General features: G+C 39.2%; 1 protein-coding gene and 1 long non-coding RNA gene across 3 annotated transcripts in view; one reads left to right on the top strand and one right to left on the bottom strand.

Annotated features, from left to right (window-relative positions):
• Positions 1-2,636: 2,636 nt before the first annotated feature.
• LOC103514395 (protein takeout-like) overlaps positions 2,637-19,183 on the bottom strand; it is a 37,161-nt gene continuing 20,614 nt past the window's right edge. Inside the window, exons 3-7 of the mRNA XM_026827377.1 lie at positions 14,240-14,332; positions 8,365-8,530; positions 4,389-4,510; positions 3,515-3,664; positions 2,637-2,971 (exon numbers count right to left, since the gene is read on the bottom strand). Coding sequence (XP_026683178.1) covers positions 2,820-2,971; positions 3,515-3,664; positions 4,389-4,510; positions 8,365-8,530; positions 14,240-14,332 — 683 coding nt within the window. The 3' untranslated portion in view covers positions 2,637-2,819. The remainder of the gene's footprint in view (positions 2,972-3,514; positions 3,665-4,388; positions 4,511-8,364; positions 8,531-14,239; positions 14,333-19,183) is intronic.
• Positions 12,623-19,183, top strand: part of LOC113469555 — a 43,505-nt gene continuing 36,944 nt past the window's right edge. For both annotated transcript variants that reach the window (XR_003392928.1, XR_003392927.1), the window contains exons 1-2: positions 12,623-12,705; positions 18,776-18,930. This is a non-coding gene — a long non-coding RNA (uncharacterized LOC113469555). The remainder of the gene's footprint in view (positions 12,706-18,775; positions 18,931-19,183) is intronic.

Genomic DNA, 19,183 nt, shown 5'->3' with positions numbered 1-19,183 from the left:
TTCTGTGACCTTTTTCTTCTTCAACATGTTTTTTATTATTATTATTCATTTATTATTATCCACCTACTACTTTTGTACACTCATGAAGTACAGAGAACAGACAGTTATATGTATTGCTGATTTGAAAAGTAGGTAAATACTTACCTAACAATACTGTCTTAATGGAAACATGTAACAAAATGCAAATGCCCTATTATAAAACATGACTAAAGTAAAGGATATGTTTCTAGGAGGAATACAAATAATTTAAAATTTTACCAAGTTGGAATCTATTTCTTCACCTTGGACTTTGTTTTATTTTAAAAACCTGATCTGTTCATTTCCTCACAAATAAATAATTAATTTTTAAAGAACAAATAAGGAATGTAAAAGTTCATATAAGATCAAGTACTTTTAATCTAGTCAACTTATAAATATGAACTAGGCTGTCTAGATTTCTACCTGCATACCTTATAAACACATAAAGTAGAAAATCTATTCTTTAAAAAACAAAGTAAATAGATAAATTTTAGAGTAAATTTTCCAATTTGTAGTGTAAAATCAACACCTCCAAGGTAAATAATAAACCACCAGAACTGATTCTGGTAAATATTACCTACTTTGCTAGAAAAGGCTCTACACCTTTTTATGAAGAATTCAGAAACACTTTTGGTTCTGGAGTATTTAGGAAAAAATTACCTTTTCTCTAATACATTTATTTTGGAAGGACAATCCAGATTCTTTTGTATTTTTTAGGACTGAATTCGTAGACCTATTGGTACTTACTTACAAGCAGTATTAGACAAAGAGGATGGAGTGAGGATGTGCCCCATTCATCATATGGAAACCAATCTAAAGACTTGAGTCCATCGAGTGTTTACTATTACCTATTCTATTAATAGAGAAATAATCCTACTTCCCTATCATGCTGGATTAGGTACACAGGGTACTTGTTTACTTATAACTTATGTTTGTTTATGCATTTATTTATTTTCTACTTTTGTTTGGAATGGTTCTTGTCTTGGCCACTTGAGTGGGGCATCTACTTTGAGTTGAGTGTTTGTCCAGCTTAAACTATGAATACCAAAAATCACTCAAGCATATATACTTGAAACCTCACTCTATTTGGCTACATGCGTGAGTCAAGTAAACACTCACAGTTTACCTTTGTATTCAAGTGATAGGTAGGTACCTAAGTGATATCTACGAATTCACAATACCTACTTAACTGACATCCTTAGTGCAATAGTCCTAAACTAAAATGGACGTGGGATCAGGAAGAGATCGCCTTAACATAATAATAACTGACGTCCTATGATGAGTTCCGATTTAAAAACGTTTTGTCCTCACTTAGTGACTATAGGAAATACTAAGGTTCTCTTAACATATCTTCTACTTATTTGTGCTCATGAATCAGAGATAAACCTAATGTTAAAATCAATGTTGACTTTTCCGGAAGTGTAAATTCCCCAGCATTTGACTAACATGAAGTAAAGTAACATTAACATGGAATTACCTATAATATTGAAGGTTATTTCCATTGCTTTAAAAATCAACAACCAACAATAACATACCATATACGTAAATTAGCAGAATTCATCAATTAACTATAGGTATTCCCTCGGTACACCAGTGGTCAGGACGCTCGCGTGGTAATCAGGAAGGCTTGGGTTCAATCCCAGCCGACGCTACGTATCGTTACGCATTGAATTTTATTCATCACGTTTTTGAAAAGTTGACACACATTAGCCTTCTGCTGGGGTAAAGAGACTCTTCAGTCCTATTCAAGGAGTATAAGTAGACACTAAAGCACCATTATTATGGATCTCGGGACGGGAGCTGAGTGAAATATGATATGGATATGGAATATGGATGGATGACTCTATGACTTATGATTTGATCGATGGGTGAACGAATTACTTAAATGACTTTGTCAAGCAGACTAGTGGTGGGTTTCACCAACCTTTCTAGCCCCTAACAGCCCGTTACCTTAACAGCCCTGTTAGGCCTATACAAATCAAATGGAACGCAAAAGGCTGTCAGCTTAACAGTCCTGGGTATTCCCTCGGTACACCAGTGGTCAGGACGCTCGCGTGGTAATCAGGAAGGCTTGGGTTCAATCCCAGCCGACGCTACGTATCGTTAAGTACGCATTGAATTTTATTCACAACGTTTTTGAAAAGTTGACACACATTAGCCTTCTGCTGGGGTAAAGACTCCTCAGTCCTATTCAAGGAGTATAAGTAGACACTAAAGCACCATTATTATGGACCTCGGGACGGGAGCTGAGTGAAATATGATATGGATATGGATGGATGACTCTATGACTTATGATTTGATCGATGGGTGAACGAATTACTTAAAAGACTTTGTCAAGCAGACTAGTGGTGGGTTTCACCAACCTTTCTAGCCCCTAACAGCCCGTTACCTTAACAGCCCTGTTAGGCCTATACAAATCAAATGGAACGCAAAAGGCTGTCAGCTTAACAGTCCTGGTAAGCCTAAACAAATCAATTGGAACTTAACAGACTGTTTGTTAGCTTTACATAAGCCTATACGAATCAACTGGAACAACAGCCTGTTAGCTCGACAGCCCTATTGAGTTTATACAAATCTAATGGAATTTAACAGGCTGTTAGCTTAGAGGTCCTAAACAAATCAATTGGAACTTAACAGACTGTTTGTTAGCTTTACATAAGCCTATACGAATCAACTGGAACAACAGCCTGTTAGCTCAACAGCCCTATTGAGTTTATACAAATCTAATGGAATTTAACAGGCTGTTAGCTGAGAGGCCTTCTAGGGACTGAAAAAATATTGGTGAAATCCAACCTAGTCCTCTAGTTTGGTAAAATTAGGTCGATGGGTGTCTTCAGGAACATCCGGTTCGTAATTTCCTTGAAGGCTGCCGCCAGATTGTCTTCGAAAGCAGGTTGCATTTCTTGCAGGAGAATCTCCCAGTTGTCGTTCAGGAATCGGTTCATGTTGTCACCTGGAAGGAGAGGGAAAACAGGACGTTTAGTAACTGAGTGGACGGGGGTTTGAGCTTCAGTAGAGCCGTATTTTCAACTGCAACACCCTGACTGCCAAAGCATATTCCATTTTGATTACCCACAGAAACCCATGTATTAAAACATCTCCCTTAACATGAGAGACAGACTCTTTAATTCTTGGATTTTTTTCATCAAAAAAGAGGAAAATTTTACTCAAAGGCCCTCTTTCAGATGACTGCCAAAGCATATTCCATTTTGATTACCCACAGAAACCCATGTATTAAAACATCTCCCTTAACATGAGAGACAGACTCTTTAATTTTTGGAATTTTTTCATCAAAAAATAGCAAAATTTCACTCAAAGGCCCTCTCTCAGATAACCATTGAAAATACAAAAGAGGTCCGTGACAGCAAGTTTGGTGGCGCCATTACGCCTAAAGAGCGAAAAATCACCTCTTTGCTGTCTCTGTGAGCACAGAGGGGCACAATAAAATACGACTTGTTTCTCTGGTGGGGAATCGAACCCGTGGTCTCTCGCTTACCCAGAGCTTTGTCTCCGTTGAACAGGTTCTCCAGTTTGACATACAGTCGAGAGGCTTTCAGTTTGAATACAAACTCCTCCACTTGCCAGTAAGTACGGCCGTCTTTCTCAATGGGCTTGGCCGAAATGGCCATGTGACATCTGAAGTTGGCTGGAAAATAATGAAAAGAAAATGTTCAGTTTAGCTTCCTCCACTTGCCAGTAAGTACGGCCGTCTTTCTCAATGGGCTTGGCCGAAATGGCCATGTGACATCTGAAGTTGGCTGGAAAATAATGGAAAAGAAAATGTTCAGTTTAGCTTTTTTTCTGGTTGTGGCTGGAGTTTAATAAAGTTTTTATTTTAAGCATTAATTCTTGTCACAAATTAGTTGTTCTAAGTCTAGTGTGATACCTACTCGGCTACCAAGGTTGTTGCTTCCCCGATTTATTCTTGGTTAATGAAATGAACCTTTTACCAACTTTGTTTGGTAGTTTTTACCCCAGGCTAGGTAAAGTGATGTAAAACTCTAGAAAACAACCCTGTGAACATGTACTATTTAAGACTACAGAGATGGTAGGTATCTACCTGTGACATGTCAAGTTGTTGAGTCAGATACGATAATACGAAACCATGTATGTCTGTAAGGCCAGCCACTCATTACCTTTGTTTGAGATCGGCGTTACCTTCTTTTATCGTTTCCCCTCCATACCCTCCAATCCAAAGTCTCCTCCCTTTTCATTCACGTCTTCTTCAACCTTCTCTCCAACTCGGTTTTGGTTTCGTTATCAGCTATTCGAGGAACATTGTATATTATTATCAATAATTATAATTGATTATTCCTTGGACGAAACACCGACCTCCAGATTCGAAGGCTTTCACGCTAACCACTACTTACTCAGAGTCAAGTTGCTCTTGCCGAATCCGACAATGGGGAGGACCAAAATGTTGCCCTTGATTCTGTACATGCCATCCAGAATAATAGGTTTATCTAGGTCAGCATCCAGTGAGATCTTGTATCTGAAAATGGATGACAAATGTGGGGGCTGAGTGAGCTGTAGAAGTCATCCAGGAAAAGGGCCACAACGGGGCCTCTAAAAACCCGATCGAATTCGAATAATTGTGCTATGTCGCGGATTTTATTTCCCCTAAAAAGTCACGGTTCGTCTGGAGCGGCAGGCTTTCTCCTATCCTGTCCTCCTTATCTCTTCGATTTTGGACGATAAGACCTCCTTTCTTAGGCTGTGTCCACACATGGTCGATGCCGTCGATCGATGTTGACTGAAACCGTACACGGGCTCGACAACATAGATTCATCTCGGCAATCGACGGCGTCGACTTTGCGTGGGCACAGCTTTACAGTTGGTTCCCTCTATCAAACTTCTTCTTCTTCTTCTTCTTCTTCTTCGGAAGTCTTTTTAGCAAGAATTTTCTCATATAGCACATTATGACTGATGATTTTTTTTCCGCTTTTTCAGTTATGTATTGTTCTAGATGTGTTCTATCCTCCTTCCCAGTCTCTCCCTTATCTCTCTTTTGCCTTTTTTTATAATTCCACAACGTTCTGCTTCTTCTCTCTTTGTCTAATTCCTTTTTCTTCTTCTCTCTTTTCTTGCCCATATTAACGAGTAATTTGTCATTTTGTTTCATTTGTCTTCTTCATTTTTATTTCGCTTGTTCTATTTTTGTTCTTTTCCTTTTTTCCCCAGTAACTTTTCTTGCCCATATTAACGAGTAATTTGTCATTTTGTTTCATTTGTCTTCTTCATTTTTATTTCGCTTGTTCTATTTTTGTTCTTTCCCTTTTTTTCTTCTTTTTTTTCAGTGGAGAAAAGGAAACATTTTTTAATCAGCTCCGTACATTACAGATAGAGGAAACCATATTCTTCTTGTGCTTCTTTTGTTTTTCCGTCTCTCTCTCCTCTCTCTTTCTCTCTCTCTTTCTCCCTTTCTATGGCTCCTTTTTCCTCGAAGGAAGTTTGTTTGTCTCTTCCTAGGATTATTTTTCTATTTTCATGATCATTCATTTGTAGTAAAGAACTTATGCCTTTGTCTCATATCTTGTATTAGCTGTTCTACTTGGTTGGCATAATTTTCCGTTTGGTGTGGATCCAGATATGACTTTTGAGGTTGAACTTATGTTTGATGATGGTACAAGTATAGGACTATCGCAATGGCTATTTTTTATGTCCCATGTTACTGCTACCTGATCGGATCTGACTTAAAATAATCAACTTTTATATTATACCTTGTTGTACACTTATGGTGCGTTTCCAGTTTCCACCCACTCTGCATGAAAACTTACACCTCGGTGGTGTAGTGGTCAAGGCGCTCGACTGGTAAACAGGAGGGCGTGGGTTCAATCCCAGCCGAGGTATGGAATACCTACCTCGGTGGTGTAGTGGTCAAGGCGCTCGCCTGGTAAACAGGAGGGCGTGGGTTCAATCCCAGCCGAGGTATGGAATACCTACCTCGGTGGTGTAGTGGTCAAGGCGCTACCTACCTCGGTGGTGTAGTGGTCAAGGCGCTACCTACCTCGGTGGTGTAGTGGTCAAGGCGCTACCTACCTCGGTGGTGTAGTGGTCAAGGCGCTACCTACCTCGGTGGTGTAGTGGTCAAGGCGCTACCTACCTCGGTGGTGTAGTGGTCAAGGCGCTACCTACCTCGGTGGTGTAGTGGTCAAGGCGCTACCTACCTCGGTGGTGTAGTGGTCAAGGCGCTACCTACCTCGGTGGTGTAGTGGTCAAGGCGCTACCTACCTCGGTGGTGTAGTGGTCAAGGCGCTACCTACCTCGGTGGTGTAGTGGTCAAGGCGCTCGCCTGGTAAACAGGAGGGCGTGGGTTCAATCCCAGCCGAGGTATGGAATACCTACCTCGGTGGTGTAGTGGTCAAGGCGCTACCTACCTCGGTGGTGTAGTGGTCAAGGCGCTACCTACCTCGGTGGTGTAGTGGTCAAGGCGCTACCTACCTCGGTGGTGTAGTGGTCAAGGCGCTACCTACCTCGGTGGTGTAGTGGTCAAGGCGCTACCTACCTCGGTGGTGTAGTGGTCAAGGCGCTACCTACCTCGGTGGTGTAGTGGTCAAGGCGCTACCTTAATAATAGTGCTTATTTATACTGCTCGCATAGGACTGAAAAGTCCCTTTACTCCAGCAGTAAGGCTACTACTATTATTGTGGTCAAATTCTCCAATTATAATGAGGATAAAATTCCATACCTCGGCTGGGATTGAACCCACGCCCTCCTGTTTACCAGGCGAGCGCCTTGACCACTACACCACTGAGGCAGGTTGATCAACATGATCTGAGAATGTTGTGTCCTTCAAACTCAAAGTTTCATGACTTCAGGGTAGAAACACACTACCATCACGTCACGTGAACTCATGGGGAGTCAAAAAGGTGTAGTTCAAAGTTTGCCCATAATACTGTAGGTAATCTCCTTCATTACAGCCACAGATTACCTACAGTATTAGGGGAAAAGTTTCAACTAAATCTTTCTGACTCCCCATGAGCTCACGTGACGTGATGGTCGTGTGTTTCTATTTAGTGTTTAGTCGTTAGTTGATCGAGTTTTTCATGTTACCTATTACTAACCACAAAGCTTTCCACGAGGTATAAACTAAAAAAAAAAAAAAAAAAACAGTGATCATCAAGCATCATCATCAAATTCATTAAGTGTTTCAGCCTGGAACTGCGTCACGCATAAATTATCAATCAGCGTCAAATTTAGCCGCATCACTTTAGAAATATGCTTGTAAACATTCATGGTACTTCCTCTCGCCAAGAAAGAACGTAAACATGTACCATCCATAAAAAATGGTTTATAATTCGTTTTTCGAAGATTGGTTGGTCATGTATGAGTTAGGTTGAAGAGAATGCCTAATAATGAGTCTGTATTGTGCGGATTTAGTTCTTTCTGTGTATGCTTTTTCAACATGAGGCTCGACATTTTTTATTTATTATTAGTATTATTATTTACATTCAGATTTTTGATAGAACTGTAACTGCTAAGGTCTGTCGAACCGAAAGCCAAGTGAGAAGAATGTCAGGATAGGAGAAAGCCAGACGTTCCGAAAACGAACCTTATCTGTTACAGGATAAAATCCACGGAACACCCTGTAGTTGTGAAAGACTTCTGCATTTTTTCTCTTTTTAACAAGAATTTTCTCATACAGCACATTATGACTGATGATTTTTTTTCTCCGCTTTTTTTTTCAGTTATGTATTGTTCTAGATGTGTTCTATGTTCTATCCTCCTTCCCAGTCTCTCCCTTATCATTCCATACCTCGGCTGGGATTGAACCCACGCCCTCCTGTTTACCAGGCGAGCGCCTTGACCACTACACCACCGAGGCAGGTTATATAGTGCTTAATTAAATAGTTTATATAGTGCTTAATTGCTTATTTATACTGCTCGAATAGGGCTAAGTAAGCCTAGTTAGATAGCTTGAAGCGTAATACATACAACACATCTAACATCTACATACCTTTAAAGTGCTATGTCGCGGATTTTATTTCCCCTAAAAAGTCACGGTTCGTCTGGAGCGGCAGGCTTTCTCCTATCCTGTCCTCCTTATCTCTTTGATTTCGGACATCCTTTCTTAGGCTGTGTCCACACATAGTCGATGGCCGTCGATCGACTCGATTGATGTCGACTGAAACCGTACACAGCCTCGACAACATAGATTCACTTCTTCACCTCGTCAATCGAGTTACGGCGTCGACTATGTGTGGACACAGCTTTACAGTTAGTTCCCTCCATCAAACTTCTTCTTCTTCGGAAGAAATACATGGGTTTTACCCGTTGATTTGTTAATCAATCAATCAATCAACCAATCAATCAATCAATCAAGAAAAAAGTTTCTTTGGCACTTACTTATCGAAATCGGTGGACACGCTTTTCACCTTAGCGCTGGTGATGCCCAGAATGTTGAGGTCGTGGAATTTGAGATCGATGGCGATGGGACCACTCTTGCCTTGCTCTATGTCGAATGTCTTCAGGAGCAGAGGGTCCAGGGGAACGATACCGTACTGGGGGACACCTGGGAGAATAGAATAAGATTAAGTAAAATAGAATTGAATAAAATTAGACTAGAATAGAATTGAATAAAATTAGAACAGAATAGAATTGAATAAAATTAGAATAGAATTGAATAAAATTAGAATAGAAAAGAATTGAATAAAATTAGAATAGAATAAGAACAGAACGGATAGAATAATAGAAAGCTGTATCCACACATAGTCGCCGCCGTCGATCGACATAAGATGAAACTGTACCCTGCCTCGACAACATAGATTCACCTCGTCGATCGACGGCATCGACTTTGTGTGGAGTGTGGACACAGTTTAATAGAAAATACATACCTACCCTCCTTATACTGCCAGAATGAGAAATTATAAAAAGAACCTTGGAATATACCTACCTATGTAGGTACCTTGTTTATCTTGCTGGGTTAGGACTGAAAAGTCCCTTTATCCCCGGTATCTAACCAAGGTCTCATTTATTTTTAACTTCAGTTATTTTTCCTTAGAAATGCTATCTTTATGCATTGTCTGACCAAAATAACTTCTAGTAGGAAGTATACAATCTGGGTTAGGACTGAAAAGTCCCTTTATCCCCGGTATCTAACCAAGGTCTCATTTATTTTTAACTTCAGTTATTTTTCCTTAGAAATGTTATCTTTATGCATTGTCTGACCAAAATAACTTCTAGTAGGAAGTAGACAAAGCCTTTTACAGTAATGTTACTTAACAAAAGCTTACGATGACGTATGACGTAGACTTTCTAAGGTTTCTAGCTCTTCTTTTCCTCCTTCGCCCTCTTTTTTTTCTTTTATTTCTCCTTTTCTCCTTGTCATTCGTCTCTATCCTTCTTTCCTCTTTCACCTCCTCCTCCCCTCCTCAATCCTTCTTCTTCCTCTTTTCTTCCTCCATCTCTTGTTCCTTCCTTCTTCTTTTCTCTTCTCCTTCTTCTATCCTCTCCTTTTCTCCTCCTCTGTCATGTATGTGAGATTGTCAGGTACCTTTGTGTGTCCTAGAAAATCAGGAGGCGTGAAAGCAGGAAAGCCCTCGTGCCTAGGTTTAACTTTTGCCTTTTCTTTATATGAAGGAAAGTAATGGAAGCTACGAAATTTTGTGTGGCACAACATTAGATAACAAAGGAAAAAGAGGAGCCAGATGGGAAGGAGGAAAAAGCGATGGAGGGGTGAAAAATAGGGGGGGTAGGGTAATCATGTTTGTTTTAAGACTGTCAGCCTGTCAGGCCCTTATTATGGCTATTTACCCTGCAACACTCTTTTTATTGGCTTTCCGTGACGGGGATTTTTCCGGAGCTCTTTCACCCAACTTTCTCTTTTGACTGTGAGATGTGTACACATTCTGCGTTCTATTGCTCTTTGCGTCACTCTCAGGCTTTCCTCTTCCTTTTTGGTGGTATTCCAGGTTTCTCCACCATACGTCATAGATTTACTTTACTGTAAAATATCTGAAAATTCAATAACATAGAGTTATAGAGAACCCCCCTTAAGCAGTGCCTACATAATGACCAGACTCGAATCACGTCTACGCTATAAAGTTTTTTCAGCATTTCACCAAAATCCTTTGATCTCAGGGCCGGCAAGGGCTCCGAAAATTTGGAGCATCACTGTTTGGACTCTTTCCTCCCCCCCGCTCGACAAAATCTCGGATACGGCCCTGTTTGATCTTTCCTACTTTACTTATGTATATGGGTTCCAGAGTTGACGTTGGTCGACTTCGTTCAATTGTACTATGTAATAATTATTATCATTTATCGTATAGACGAAACTTCTGACTTTTTTTTACATATGACCAACGAAATGCGTCTGATGAATCTGAATCGTGCTTTTCTTTCAGGTTGCTTCAAGGAGCTTCAAATACAGATCTATATTGCAGACATGGAACACACTGAGATGTTCTTCAAAAGAGATCCAAGTATGTTTCGTACACAAAAAGAAGCTCGTTTCCCTTCTTTTGGTATAGTAGTGCCTGTACTAAACCATAGGAAATCCAATATGGAGCACCATCAGTATCCTTTTCCGAAAGCAAAATACAACTACAGTTAAATCAGTCCCAGGAAGAAGGACTGAAGAGTTTTCTTTTGGGTCCTATTCACATAGGTCCTTCTTCATGGGAACGATTGAGTTGTTACACTCTGTGTACCCATATTCTCAGTTGACAGATGTGAATGTTACTCCCTGTATACCCATATTCTCAGTTGACAGATGTGAATGTTACTCCTTGTATACACATATTTCGTGATATTTCCCTATGGACTGTGATGGATCGACCATCTAAATGTCCTAATTTGAAAATCATATATATTTATTACGTCACGAGTCATCATTATTGCTTTTATCCTACGTCACCCATCGTATTTTTCCTCTATTTTTTATAGACGTCGAATCTGATTGTAGATATTTTGGTTTATGAGTTTCCTTATGGTGATCATTTCCTATTTGGTTTTTGTCTTCATCTTTATCTTTGTATTCTTATTGCCTATAAGTTATTCTGGAAAGATTTTTAGCGTTCGTTAACCTTTTTTGACGTGGTCTATTTGGGTTTTGACGTCTTCATCTTTATTCGTATATTCGTCTTATATCTTATTGTGGAAGGATTTTTGGCGTTCGTTCACCTTAATTCTTCTTCTGGGTGGTCCTGTTTTTCTGCCGAGTTCTGCTCTTTGTTGCTAATCTTGCTGGCGACTTGAACAAAATATGTTTTGTTTATTTGCACTTCTTCTGGGTGGTCCTGTTTTTCTGCCGAGTTCTGCTCTTTGTTGCTAATCTTGCTGGCGACTTGAACAAAATATGTTTTGTTTATTTGCACGCTATTCTTCTTCTGGGTGGTCCTGTTTTTCTGCCGAGTTCTGCTCTTTGTTGCTAATCTTGCTGGCGACTTGAACAAAATATGTTTTGTTCATTTGCACGCTAAGCACGGCAAATTTGTATATATTTTTAACATAATTCGTGTTCTGGCGTCTGCATAATTATTTAATGGATATCACAGGAATTCAGAAATATTTTTTCCTTGACTGATTTTAACTTTTCTTTTTTGTGGCCATGTGCGGGGCAGTCCTTTCACTGCCAAGGTTATACAAGTAGGTACTCCTTTGGTTTTTCCTTGCCTCACTTTTTGCTGGGTTTCCAACCTGCTCCTCAGTTGTCCTCAGGGGCTATCAATTCATGTGAGCTCCAAAATTTGTCATTTAGGGGGCCCCTACATGCTCAGAGCTGGGGTTGTTATACACGCCACTATAGAGAGAACAATTTCGTTAATGTTCCTCCTTTAATGTCTTATTTTATCAACAAAAAATAATTAATATTGCTAGGAGCACTAAACACGGAATAATTGATTTCAAATTGGATAATTGAGAATGAAATAACACTTTTTCTACGTCTCAGTCTATCTCTAATGGCTTCCTTAAATAAATGATACCTGTACTGACATACCTACTGTACAAGCCTCCATGATGTACCTACAGCAGGCATGGGCAACGTGAACCCATTTTGGCCGATCGCGAGTCTATCTCTAATGGCTTCCTTAAATAAATGATACCTGTACTGACATACCTACTGTACAAGCCTCCATGATGTACCTACAGCAGGCATGAGCAAGGTGAACCCATTTTGGCCGATCGCGAGTTTTTTTTTTTTCGTTTTCGTGTTATTTTTGGCTTAAATGAAAAAGGTTCCGAAAAAAGAGCAACGTTTCGCGTGGTTGGTGTCCGGACGGGTGAGCTGGGCGATAGCGTCCACTCCTGCTTTTCCCGGCCTCACTCTGGCTGGGTGAGGTTAATGTGAGCGGGTAACTTGTCGCCTAACGGTACCTAAAGTTTGCGTCACTAAAGAACTAAGCAGTTATTCAGTGACGTTAAAAGTTGAATTCCTATTAGTAATATTGGATCAAGACTACCAAAGTTCTCAACACGGATCGCAAGAAAGTCTTGTTCATATTTCGATACTTATGTATATGGGTTCCAGAGTTGACGTTGGTCGACTTCGTTCAATTGTACTATGTAATAATTATTATCATTTATCGTATAGACGTAACTTCTGACTTTTTTTTTACATATGACCAACGAAATCTGTCTGATGAATCTGAATTGTGCTTTTCTTTCAGGTTGCTTCAAGGAGCTTCAAATTACAGATCTATATTGCAGACATGGAACACACTGAGATGTTCTTCACAAGAGATCCAAGTATGTTTCGTATACAAAAAGACCACTCTGAAGCTCGTTTCCCTTCTTTTGGTATAGTAGTGCCTGTACTAAACCATAGGAAATCCAATATGGAGCACCATCGGTATCCTTTTCCGAAAGCAAAATACAACTGCAGTTAAATCAGTCCCAGGAAGAAGGACTGAAGAGTTTTCTTTTGGGTCCTATTCACATAGGTCCTTCTTCATGGGAACGATTGAGTTGTTACACTCTGTGTACCCATGTTTCCAGTTGACAGATGTGAATGTTACTCCCTGTATACACATATTTCGTGATATTCAAAGCCAGTCGTTCCGAGAACGAACATTATCCCATCAGGATAAAATCCGCCCCGGGCGGGAATCGAACCCGCGGCCTAGTGCTTACGAAAACTCTCTGATGTGATTGGGCATAAAAGATGGTATCTTATTTGCCATCTGAGTTTACGGACCACAATCTGAGTTTAAACTTTGAACCTAGGTTAAACTTGAGGACCTTTTGCCAGCCTAGTTAGCTCAAGAGGCAGCGCGCCTACCCTGTAAGATCTAGGTCGAAGGTTCAAGTTCCGCTGGTGGTGGTTAACTGAACTCTAGCGTTATTTGACGAAAACTTGCGCATGCGCAGAAACGAGTTTTCGTCAAATAACGTTAAAGGGTTCACGGGACGTTAATTTTGGTTGCAAAAAACTCGAAATTATTCTAAACCTAAACATTTAGGGATTCTCCTCGGGACGATAGTAATTATTTACCCTGTCCTTACACTAATAGTACTTTTTGCTCCTGCAGTGACGAGGTTATTATACCTGTTAGATAACTATCTTGATAACTTTCACCTATGGACTGTGATGGATCGACCATCTAAATGTCCTAATTTGAAAATCATATATATTTATTACGTCACGAGTCATCATTATTGCTTTAATCCTACGTCATCCATCGTATTTTTCCTCTATTTTTTATAGACGTCGAATCTGATTGTAGATATTTTGGTTTAATAACTTTCAAAGTTACCTGTGTTTAACCTAGCCGTTAACCTGGGGCATGTCTTGTGAGTCAAAGTCCTTAGTCCTTTACCTTAGCGTTCTCTCGCTCTCAAACAATTTAATTCAATGAAAATTACTCTTTTTATTAGCTGATTAACCCATTCGTGTTCTTACTTTCCTTATCCTGTAATTAAGAAAGTAAAATATTTGATAGAGGGAACTGTAACGACAGAGTCTTATCGTACTGAAATCGAAGAGAGGAGGACAGGATAGGAGACCACAATAATAGTAGTAGCCTACTGCTGGAGTAAAGGGACTTTTCAGTCCTATGCGAGCAGTATAAATAAGCACTATTATTATTACACATAATCTGTTTTGAGAATTTGACCACAATAATAGTAGTAGCCTACTGCTGGAGTAAAGCGACTTTTCAGTCCTATGCGAGCAGTATAAATAAGCACTATTATTATTATTACACATGATCTGGCTTGCCGTTTCTGGTGCCTCTTTTCAGCGACGGCAGGTAGAGGTCTCAGCTATAACTTCTGGACTTACCTTTAGCCAGGGGAGTCATGATACTGTTGAAAGCATTCTTGAGACATTCATTGACCTTTGGATCTGATCTGTGACACGGCTTCAAGTTTTTTCCTGGAAACAAAATAAGTGAAAAATTTTAGGTACTGAACGAACGAAGTGAATTTTTAAATCTTGAAAGTTTTCTGAAAAGTGCAAATAGACTTATTATACAGGAACAAATTGAATTGTGATTGATGTCATTTGTCATTTTACACAAAAATAAACTTATTTATAATTAGGTACTGAATCAGTAGTGTGTAGGTTGTGGGTTGGGTAGAAGGCACGTGAGATCGATTGGCGGCAAATTTAAAGGCCAAGTTTAAATTACCTTTTTTATTAGTCTCGAAAGCATTCTTGAGACATTCATTGACCTTTGGATCTGATCTGTGACACGGCTTCAAGTTTTTTCCTGGAAACAAAATAAGTGAAAAAATTTAGGTACCTACTGAACGAACGAAGTGAATTTTTAAATCTTGAAAGTTTTCTGAAAAGTGCAAATAGAAAGTGAAAAATTTTAGGTACTGATCGAACGAAGTGAATTTTTAAATCTTGAAAGTTTTCTGAAAAGTGCAAATATACTTATTATAAAGGAACAAATTGAATTGTGATTGATGTCATTTTACACAAAAATAAACTTATTTATTATTAGGTACTGAATCAGTAGTGTGTAGACTGTAGGTTGTGGGTTGGGTAGAAGGCACCTGAGATCGATTGGCGGCAAGAAATTTAAAGACCAATTTTAAATTACCTTTTTTATTAGTCTCAATAATAATATTATAATTAACTTTTTTTCCTCTTCCTTTTTTCATGTCAAATTCAGCAGGCTGAGGAACATCAACTTTTTGCTGAAGATTAATTAACTTTTGTAACCCTTACAAATTCTGTAACCCTTGTAACTTTTGGAACCCTTACGAAAGTTTCCATCTCTTCCCAAAAGACTTTCCTGTTCTTTTTTTATTTTATTGTTTAATGAGTTCCCTCCCTTTTCGTCAAATTCAGCAGGCTGAGGAACATCAACTTTTTGCTGAAGATTAATTAACTTTTGTAACCCTTACAAATTCTGTAACCCTTGTAACCCTTACGAAAGTTTCCATCTCTTCCCAAAGGACTTTCCTGTTCTTTTTTATTTTATTATTTTAATGAGTTCCCTCCCTTTTCTTTATCTCCTTTAATACTTTTAGCTGAGCTCTTATCCTCTTGTTTCTCCTTTATTCTTCTCTTGTTTTCATCATTTTCCAATTCCCTCCCTCTCAAACTGTTTGATAATAATAGTGCTTATTTATACTGCTCGCATAGGACTGGAAAGTCCCTTTACTCCAGCAGCAGGCTACTACTATTATTTTGGTCACATTGACCATCGTATCCTAGACCTGAGGATGTCCAGATGACCATATACGTATACATATGTGGTAGGTATAACTACCTGGGACAGTGTGTGAAGTTCGTCGCTCTGGTCACGAGATGTATCTGCGGTATCTGAGTCAAGGGTATCGCATCCGATTGTGCTCACAGTGAAGGCGAAACGATGTATCTTATGGTCGATCTTACCGCTAGAATTAACACAGTGTCAAGGGTTTCCTTTGATATCACCCATTTGATTTAATCTTCTCTGTCGGCCCGTAGTTGTTTTAAAGTTATTCGTATAAGCTTAACCCATCCTTTAGGGCTGTCTAGCCCCTACACCTAAGCCTCTGATTGGGCTTTTTGTGTATGGAATTAGGCTTGAAAGTATATATAGTCTAAGTATATATAGAAAGAAAGTCTATATATATATATATTTTAAGAGGTTTGACAGAGGGAACTGTAACGGCTATGGTCTTATCGTCCCGAAATCGAAGAGAGAAGGAAGACAGGATAGGCTCAGTCTCGTGAGGACAATTGAGTAGCTACTTTAATCGAGTAGCGACCAGTGGCGGCATTACCAGAGTAAAAAGAAAAATTATAGATGATATAAATAGTACACTGTGATATGCACAAAAATTGTGAAGAAGCTCTCAGCTTCACCACATCAAATAAATCATGATTTTAGATTTTATAGTAAGGAAAGTGAAGTGTTTGATAGAGGGAACTGTAACGACAGAGTCTTATCGTATTAAAATCGAAGAGAGGAGGACAGGATAGGAGAAAGCCAGCCGTTCCGAGAACGAACCTTATCTGTTTAGCATAAAGTTCGCTACGGGCGGGATCCCGTGGTCGCGGCCTATCGCTTATAATGCAGACGCGCTAGTCGCGCTAACCCTCCAAGTTAACTAGGCTGGCACTCAATAGTCTCTGTCATGTGTTTTATAATAATAGTGCTATGCTCGCATAGGACTGAAAAGTCCCTTTACTCCAGCAGTAGGCTACTACTATTATTGTGGTCAAATTCTCAATTTATATAGGACTGAAAAGTCCCTTTACTCCAGCAGTAGGCTACTACTATTATTGTGGTCAAATTTTCAAATTATATTGAGGATAAAATCCCATACCTCAGCTGGGATTGAACCCACGCCCTCCTGTTTACCAGGCGAGCGCCTTGACCACCACACCACCGAGGTAGGTGTTATATGATAGAGTTTACCTCTTACTGGCGCTCAGGCTCCGCTTTCGGGATGATAAGACCTTGGTAGTTCCAGTACTTCCAGTTCCCTCTAGCATAACTTTCAAAGTTACCTGTGTTTAACCTAGCCGTTAACCTGGGGCATGTCTTGTGAGTCAAAGTCCTTAGTCCTTTACCTTAGCGTGGAAATTACTCTTTTTATTAGCTTGATTAACCCATTGGTGTATTTACTTTCCTTATTTTATAGTAAGGAAACGCAACCTCCGTGGCCGAGTGGGTATCACACTAGGCTTACACGCAGGAGGTCCGGGTTCGATTCCCAGCGGAGCCGAGGTTTTTTCGGCTCTGTGCTTGGAGTTCGGCGCTTGTGAGTCAAAGTCCTTAGTCCTTTACCTTAGCGTTCTCTCGCTCTCAAACAATTTAATTCAATGAAAATTACTCTTTTTATTAGCACGATTAACCCATTGGTGTATTTATTTTCCTTATTTTATAGCATAAAAAGTTCGTTTATCTGTTTAGCATAAAGTTCGCTACGGGCGGGATCCCGTGGTCGCGGCCTATCGCTTACAAGGCAGACGCGCTACCCTCCAAGTTACTTAGCTGACACTCAATAGTCTCAGTCATGTGTTTTGTAGGATAGAGTTTACCTCTTGCTGGCGCTCAGGCTCCGCTTTCGGGATGATAAGACCTTAATAGTTCCAGTACTTCCAGTTCCCTCTAGGAAACCTAAAAAAGGGCCTGTCAATCATGCAATGGGCTAATCCGTAGGTATCCACTAAAATTACTCATCGCATAGTCGAAATTCTACAACCATAATAATGAACCTCGTAAAAAACTCGTCTGACATTGTGAAGATGAAGATTTTTTGGCGAAAGGTAACATTACTCGAATAACTTTGACAAGATAAATAGTTGTGGTATCTGTTTAACTTAAGTTTAAACTGCATAGTCGAAATTCTACAACCATAATAATGAACCTCGTAAAAAACTCGTCTGACATTGTGAAGATGAAGATTTTTTTGGCGAAAGGTAACATTACTCGAATAACTTTGACAAGATAAATAGTTGTGGTATCTGTTTAAATTAAGTTTGAACTTATATCCATATGTTTAAGCTTACCTATATCTATGTACGTGTTTAAACTCATCTATTTTACATGTCTTTGTACGCCTTAATAAAGTTAGGAAGGCATCTATTTGGGTATCTAAGTATAGTATCTATGTTTTTACTACATTATCCAAGTATTTTATCAAAAATTTTAATCTTTCAACCTTGACAGTCAGGAGCTGAGATGTTTATCAAAATTAAGCTTGCTATAAGAGTTAAGCTTGGATTAACTATTTGATGGATTAACCTCAGACTTATTACAAGCTTACGAAACTTACTATGGCTTATTAGTTTGTGAAAAACTTTGTACCGAAATGTACACCAAGATAATCCCTATTGTATTATGATGTATGTGTACCTTTATAAAAACTGGATGATATTTTTAGAAAATTAAGTTTTTACACTACCTAGTACCTACATAACCTATTGGACTATTAGCGGGTGTACCAAATTTGCCATTTTTTGATTTTAGTGGGTGTTCCAATAAAACCCCCAAATTTTCCCCTTTCCACTTCTCTATTTACAGACATAAATAAGTACCTATAATATGTGCTCTATTCTTACAGGACCAGCTGTAGCACGTTGACAGACTGTACCAGAGAAAAACTTTGTACCGAAATGTACACCAAGATAATCCCTATTGTATTATGATGTATGTGTACCTTTATAAAAACTGGATGATATTTTTGGAAAATTAAGTTTTTACACTACCTAGTACCTACATAACCTATTGGACTATTAGCGGGTGTACCAAATTTGCCATTCTTTGATTTTAGTGGGTGTTCCAATAAAACCCCCAAATTTTCCCTTTTTCACTTCTCTATTTACAGACATAAATAAGTACCTATAATATGTACTCTATTCTTACAGGACCAGTTATAGCACGTTGACACACTGTACCAGTCTTTGAAAGATCACTGAAGTTAAGAAACATTGTGCGTGGTTAGTATCTGGACGTCTGACCGCCTGAGATATACGTCCTAAGAGGAAGACACTCCATCTCCCCCAATCATTACTCTGAAGAGGTAGGTATGCGAGGTATGTACCTCAAAAGTCCTGTTCATTTAATGAGCCATGTTATAGGGCTCAGGTTAGGAAGGTTGTGTCCCCCTCCCAACGAGTGAATCATAAAAGTTTGAGGCTGAAAAAATTACTTTCCTTCAGCTCAAATGCTCAGGGGCAATAAGCCCTTGGGCTTGGATTCTTTAAAAAAAAAAATTGGATCCAAATTTTTGAACGAAAAAGGTTAGTTCCAAGATTTTTTTGTTAATACTTTTT

The sequence above is a fragment of the Diaphorina citri genome, unplaced genomic scaffold (assembly GCF_000475195.1).
Source record: "Diaphorina citri unplaced genomic scaffold, Diaci psyllid genome assembly version 1.1 scaffold1133, whole genome shotgun sequence".
NCBI classification, from domain to species: domain Eukaryota; kingdom Metazoa; phylum Arthropoda; class Insecta; order Hemiptera; family Psyllidae; genus Diaphorina; species Diaphorina citri.
This window is presented reverse-complemented; position numbering and strand designations above follow the sequence as displayed.